Genomic DNA, 7290 nt, shown 5'->3' with positions numbered 1-7290 from the left:
GTACATGGGACACGTGGGGCTGAAAGAGCAGCAGCTGGGGCGCCCTGGAGCAAAGCCCACGCGGGATCAGCACAGGAACGGGTCCCGTCCGTCAGCTCTTCTGTAGTCTGCAGCCACGGGGCAGGTTTGTAAAACGCAAGCGTGTGTGTTCCGCGCTGCGAGCACCGCGGTCAGCGCCTGAGCCGTGGGAGGAGCGCGGGGGACGCGGCCATGGGCCGGCACGCCTGGTTCCCTCTGCACTACATCTCCAAGCCCTTCTGGACACCGGAGAACCACAACACCACCGACTTCTTCTCTGCTCTGTACAGTTTCCCTAACCAGTCCTTGCACAGCGACTTGGACCTGGAGGACCTGGGGGACTTTGGCAGCGGGACCAGGTACGAGGGCGAGTCGCAGAGCCGGACGGTGCAGGCGCTGCTGATCGTGGCCTATTCCATCATCATCTGCATCTCGCTCTTCGGCAACACGCTGGTGTGCCACGTGGTGATCAAGAACAAGAGGATGCACTCGGCCACCAGCCTCTTCATCGTCAACCTGGCCGTGGCCGACGTGATGATCACGATCCTGAACACCCCCTTCACGCTGGTGAGCCCCGCTGCAGCCGTGTCGCTGTGTCAGTGTGTCGCTGTGTCTGTGTGTCTGTCAGAGCCGTGTACGTCTGTATGGAAGGGGCCGGGAACAGGCTGACGTGCAGTTTCTTTTTGCTGTCCCCTGTCCCTGGGCGTCCCGGCTGAGCTGCAGTCGGGCACCCTCCGCACTGTCCTCTGCCTTCCCAAAGCTGTTCCTGAATTACCAGCTCGAATTCACCTTTTCTGAAACTGACCGTGTTTCTGGGTGGATTTCTCCGCCGTGCTGTGTCCATGGCGAGGAGAGCGCCCTCTCGTGTGTCTGCACCGCCAGCCGCTCTTGGGCGCCGCCGATTAAATAACTGTGATCCCTCTCAGGAAAGAGCTTGACATCGACTTCAAAGGAACAGCACATTGCTACAGTTCATTGACAGAGTCATTACTACTCGACTTGTCTCTATAGGGAAATTAATTAGATAAACTGAAAACAAATTAGGTAGTCTTGACTAATTTTCTGTGTGTACAGATGTTTTGTAGTAAATGTGCTTTATTTCAAATTAACTTAATCTGCTTTCAGAATGAGTTACATTAATTTGAATAAACATTGCACAGTCAGGAATAAGAAGGGACTGAGAGAACAACTGTTATGTGGAATAATCTCCTCTGCAGAAACGCCGCGTCAGCAGCAGCTCTGGGGGAACCCACGTGAAGAGCCGGGTTGGGGGTCCCGTGGTCCTGCCCCCCCGGAGCCGCTGGTGTCAGGGGCAGCAGCTCCGGTCCCTGCGGAGCTCGGATGGGCAGGGGACAGCCCAGAGCGTGTGCGCGAGTCGCTTTGTCAGCGGGGGGGTAAAATGTTCCTCTCTGGTTGTGTAGCTGAATTGTCACCTCTGAAATTGCTGCTGGTGTGTCTCACCCGATGTGACATGAGAAGATCCATGTGCGACGCTGCCACCAGCCCCGTGCCCTTTCCCGAGCGCGGCCGGTGGCTGCGGAGCCGGGGGGGCACGGGCACGGCAGCTCGGTGGGGGTGCTCGTTGGGGGTGCTCGTTGGGGATGCTCATTGGGGGTGCTCGTTGGGGGTGCTCGGCAGGGATGCTCGGTGGGGATGCTCGTTGGGGGTGCTCATTGGGGGTGCTCGTTGGGGGTGCTCGTTGGGGGTGCTCGTTGGGGGTGCTCGGTGGGGATGCTCCTTGGGGGTGCTCGTTGGGGATGCTCGTTGGGGGTGCTCGTTGGGGATGCTCATTGGGGGTGCTCGTTGGGGGTGCTCGGCAGGGATGCTCCTTGGGGGTGCTCGTTGGGGGTGCTCAGCGGGGTGCTTGGCAGGGATGCTTGGCGGGGATGCTCTGTGGACAGGCAGCCCCGTGCTCAGAGGCGTCACCTCACTATCTCAGTGTCCTCAATGATTTCTTCTTCCACTGATTTGTCTCACTAACTCACCACGCAGCTTTCAGCATCCACAAATTCCAACGTGCCACTGTTTCTAAGGAGGCAAACCGCTGTTTTTCCCTGCAGAGCCTCATCAAGAAACTGAGCTAAGATTTATTTACATTTTCCATCTTACATGTACACGTGCCCACGCAAACACACACACGGAGCACCACTCAAGTGGATTTGTTTGCCCAGTTTAGTAAATCTCACCTCTGTTTCAGAGCCTCTTGTGTGGTCACTACTTCCCTAGAAAAACTGAGTATAATGCGCCTACAAAGCATAAGGAAACTATATTAAAGCATTTCTTTACCAGGCTCCTGGAAAGCCCTGTTTGCTCCCCTTTGGATAACGCACGCGGTTTTAATCCCGTTCTGTCTGTTCTTCAGGTGCGGTTTGTAAGCAGCACCTGGGTTTTTGGAAAGCCGATGTGTCACGTAAGCCGGTTTGTGCAGTACTGCTCCGTGCACGTGTCGGTGCTGACCCTCGCTGCCATCGCTCTGGATCGGCACCAGGTACGGCGCCGGCACCGCCCCGCGCTTGCGAGAGAAGAACGAGCTACCTACATAGGGTGTTGCCTTTTTTGCCAACACTTTTTTTGGCAAATAGCAACCAGGAAAACTTTACAGGTCAAGCAATGAGTGCGAACCAAAGTGTTTAAGTGAAGTGTAATTCAGTGTGTGGTTTTTGCTGAAGCTGACAGGCCCGCGTGCGCAGCAGCTCCGCGCCGCGCGCTCCAGGCAGAGCCGGCGCCCCTCCTGCCGTGCTGCGGGCACGGAAACGCTCGGCACTGAAAAGCAATTTTACATGATAAAAGACATGGTAGATGAAGTTCAGAACAATAATGGAATCCAGTCTGATCATCTGGGATGTGCTCCATCTGGTGTCAGAAAATCACAGTGACTGCCAGAGTATAGATCACCCATTTCTGTTGGGTTTTTGTTGGAGTTGTTGTTTTAGTTTCGTTTTGTTTTCGTTTTTTCCCACAAAAAGGTTGCTAGTCTGCCCATTCTCTGTGCAACATAGCGATTTATGAGAGCAAAGCATTTTGATAAGAATGAATTTAAATCAGCAGATTCTGGGTTAATTTCAAGGCATGGCTAGGTATCAGGAAGTGTTTAATTAAGAGCAAACACGACTCCTGCCTTTAAATGGGGTGGAATAGGTTCCTCAGAACCGGCGTTAGCTGGTACGGCCCAGGGAGGTACAAACAGAGCAAGGAGGTGTCGCTGCACAACGAGAAATCAGCCCTTGTCTTTAAAAGTGCCGCTGGTCCCGGGAGGCGCCGGGACAGACGGTGCTCCGGGAGAGTTCCAGAACCTCTGCTAAGTAGATATTTATGATGAGACTACGAAAGACATGCATGAAATATCGAAGGCTTCATCAGCCAAGGGATCATTTGGATGACGATAGGTCTGTTTTTAATGACTGTTTCACTGGTCGGTGTAATCACCCGCAGCGCACGTGGCTCAGCAGCCAGCCCGCCCCAGCGCGCTGGCGGTGACACCGAGCGCGTTGTGAGCCGCGGGACGGGCTGTTCTCTGCAGGTTATCGTGCACCCTCTGAAGCCGCGCATGTCCATGGTGAAGGGAGGGATCTGCATCATCATCATCTGGGTGCTGGCCAGCTGCTTCTCCCTGCCTCACGCCATTTACCAGACTCTGACAAGATTTTATATCGGGTAAGACGTTGGCATGGCGGGTTTTGTTTGTTTGGTTTGGTTTTACGTATGACACATGCAGCCGAACCGAAGCCCCCCAGGTTCGAAGGCACACATCTTCCCATCTGTGTTATTAAAAAAGGAAGTGTGGTGTAACAGAGAATTCCTCCTTCTCGTGAGTAGGTGATGTGTTTCTCATGAGAGGACAATGAAAATCAGCGGAATTGCCTTCAGGCTTGTTTGTTAGTCGATTTGGGCTCAGAGATCAGCCCCGGAATCTGAGGTAGGTACTGAAGAGAGGTGCTTTTCATCATTAGAGACACGTCACTGTGGATTTTCTTTTTCTGTTCCTGGGGGTGTATTGAAAATATCTTCAAGGGGGCCAAAGGTTAAACCTGAAGCAAAATATTCCATTACATGTGGCACTTCCCCACGCTACTGAACGGCTTCTGCCGTGTCTCTGCTGGAGCTTGTAAGGACGTCTGGGATGTTGTCCTCTGGGTGCTGCGTGCACCTGGTGGCGGAGCGGGCAGCTCTTTCTCTCTTTGATCCTCAGGAACAGAACAATACGGATGGTCTGCCTCCCCAGCTTCCCTCCTCCTGCCGATCTTTTTTGGAAGTATTTGGACTTGACTACTTTCATCCTCTTGTATGTCCTGCCCTTGCTTGTCATCTCCATCACATACACCATCGTGGCCAAGAAGCTCTGGCTGAGGAACGCCATCGGGGACCTCACCATGGAGCAATACTATGCCCACCAACGGAAGAAGAAGATGACGCTGAAGATGCTGATGGTGGTGGTGGTGGTGTTCGCAGTGTGCTGGTTCCCCCTCAACTGCTACGTGGTGCTCATCTCCTGCAGGGCCATCCACAGCAGCAACGCTCTCTACTTCGCCTTCCACTGGTTCGCCATGAGCAGCACCTGCTACAACCCGTTCATCTACTGCTGGCTGAACGGGAGCTTCAGGGCGGAGCTCCGGGCGCTGCTGTGCGCGTGCGGGCGGCGCCCCGCGGCCCCGGGCCACCCCCTGCGGCCGCTGTCGCCCCCGGCCCGCCGCGCCTGGGCCCCGCGCGCCTGCCGCAGGGCGAGGGCGGCCTCCCAGCGGAGCTCTGCGAGGACAGACGTCTCCAGCGTCCAGCCCATCGTGGCGGAAAGCTGAGCCCTCCGTGCGGCGGCCGCGCAGCGCCCTGCTGCGGTGCAGCGTCGCGGGAAAACCCAGCTGGGCGCCAGCCAGACCGACTCCTGCCCAAGGCGAGGGCTGCCCGTGACGATGGGCTTGGTCAGGACCGCGTCCACTCAGCCTTCAGAACTCTCCAGGGGGGACCTGCCCACGTGTCGGCTCCAGTGAGGGCTGTTGAGTGAATCTGTCATCGAACAATCAGCAAATATTCAGAGAATTCTTTAACAAGGCACAGAATTTTTCACAGCCTAAGCAAAGAAGGGAACCTACGTGGATTATGCACAGGCCAACTTGTGCACACCGTTTTAAAGCAGATGGCTGTTTATGCATATAGGAACACTGTATTGACTCCTTTTTATTTATTTGTAATTTGTTCAAGATGAATAAAGCGAACAGCATCCTTACATTGGTACCCAGCTCCTCTCAGCCGCTCGCTCTGCTGTTAGAGATGCCGCAGCTCTGCTGGCCGTGCTGCCACCCAGCGCGTCCCCACCGTGCCTGGGGACATGGGGGCGCTGGCCCGCAGGTGCCTGTGCTGCTGGTGTGCGCGGGTCCTTGTCACCAGCTCTGGGCTTTCCCTCCACAATGTCTCATGTCATTTCCTAGCAAAACTCTATATTGGCATGTTTCAAAATTGTTAATTGACATTTCTTTAAAGTCTAAATTGTTTTCAGTTTCAATAGTATGTTGTTTCTTATCAGCCGTCAAGAACTGTGTCCTTGGTGGCGTGTCCGCCTGTCTGTCCTGGAGCTGACCTGCTGGGCAACAGCAACTGCTCGGCAGCTGCTGACCAGGGCTCGGTTTGCACGAGGTGGGACCTGCGTTGTAACTCTATTAGGAACAGATCCGCAATTTTTAAAACCAAAAGGTGGGAGGCAGGAAAAGCTGGCAGTGGATAAAAGAGTTCATTTGCAAACCTTTGCACCCTCCCATGCTCAACAGAACTGAGCATCTGATAACATGGCTCAGCAATTGCCTCAGACGTGGGCACCTGTTTCCTAATTCCTGTCCATTCGGTGCTGGCTCAGCCTCTGTGATTGCAAAGGCTTCAGCCTCGAAAGACACTGAAAGGAAAATGAGATTCATCCTTCCTCTGCAGAACAGGAGCCGGTGCTCCGGGGAGCGCTCCCTGGGCCAGTGCGGGCGCTGCTCCCGCGCACGGCGCGCGGGTTCCGCCGCACGAGGGTGCGCACGGGTTCCTGCGCACGGGTTCCTGCGCACGAGGGTGCACACGGGTTCCTGCGCGCGGGTTCCTCTGCACGAGGGTGCGCACGGGTTCCTCCGCACGGGTTCCTCCGCACGAGGGTGCGCACAGGATCCTCCGCACGAGGGTGCACACGGGTTCCTCCGCACGAGGGTGCGCACGGGTTCCTGCGCACGGGTTCCTCCGCACGAGGGTGCACACGGGTTCCTGCGCACGGGTTCCTCCGCACGAGGGTGCACACGGGTTCCTGCGCACGGGTTCCTCCGCACGAGGGTGCGCACGGGTTCCTGCGCACGGGTTCCTCCGCACGAGGGTGCGCACGGGTTCCCGCACAGGATCCTCCGCACGAGGGTGCGCACGGGTTCCTCCGCACGGGTTCCTCCGCACGAGGGTGCGCGCGGGTTCCTGCGCACAGGTTCCTCTGTGCGAGGATGCGCTCCGGGAGGAAACTGAATTAGAAAAATCTCGTCAGAGAGCAAGCACCCAAGACTCAGATGTCGTCTCTGATTCGCCTGCCAGAAATGCGTTTAACAGGCTTTCTCCCGTGGGCCTTATCATGGGAACCTTTGTTTCGTTTGCACTAATAAAGCAGCACAAGCGGAGATGTGAATGGAGCCAGCACGGTGGAGGCAGCCATCCCAGCCTTTCAGTTTGTGTTACAAGGAAATAACAGCATAAACCTGAGATTACCACTGAGTTGGGGTTTTTTACTGTCTGGAAAAACCTGGAATTCTTACCGCTGCAAATGGCATTTCCATAATGCAACTGTCTGGAGGGTTTCTGTAAACAAGAGGTCTCTTGTTAAAACAACACAAACCACAAACCCAGATACAACCTTGTTAAGGTGGGTAATTTAATGAAACATCTTCTCATTCAAATGTTCTTTTTATACTGGAAAAAAATCAATGAAATTAAATAATGCAGTTTGCATGTGTATCCCAGCGCACTCCCAGAGAGCTGCTGGAACTCATTGCTCTGGAGCACGTAACCCGGAGCCTGTTCTTGCTACTCATCGTTGCAGCAGGGAGCGAGCGGGGCTCCGCGGGCTCTGCGCGGGTGCCGGGGCAGGGGACAGAGCCACAGACGGATCTCCAGTCTGCTGCTGTTCAGCTGCCTTAACAAATTGTCATTTCCTCGAGGTGATTGCCGGAACTTCCCGAATTTGTAAAAGTCTGGCAAAGTTCGGAAGTTTGCCATCATTATACGCAACCTTCCGCTGGATACCCTTGCTTTAATATGGGCTCTGTTAAAATT

General features: G+C 55.0%; 1 protein-coding gene across 1 annotated transcript; it reads left to right on the top strand.

The window, feature by feature from the left end:
- Positions 1–210: 210 nt before the first annotated feature.
- LOC309444268 (G-protein coupled receptor 83-like) lies at positions 211–5087 on the top strand (the record flags this gene model as incomplete). Its single annotated transcript, XM_082061940.1, has 4 exons — positions 211–585; positions 2381–2506; positions 3539–3672; positions 4208–5087. The coding sequence occupies 4 exons, from the start codon at positions 211–213 to the stop codon at positions 4809–4811; spliced, it is 1239 nt and encodes a 412-aa protein (XP_081918066.1). The 3' UTR covers positions 4812–5087.
- Between the last annotated feature and the right edge of the window lie 2203 nt (positions 5088–7290).

This window comes from Streptopelia decaocto, assembly GCF_964273445.1.
Source record: "Streptopelia decaocto genome assembly, chromosome: 10".
Lineage (NCBI taxonomy): Eukaryota > Metazoa > Chordata > Aves > Columbiformes > Columbidae > Streptopelia > Streptopelia decaocto.
The sequence above is the reverse complement of the archived record's forward strand: the minus strand, read 5'-3'. Positions and strand labels throughout refer to the sequence as shown.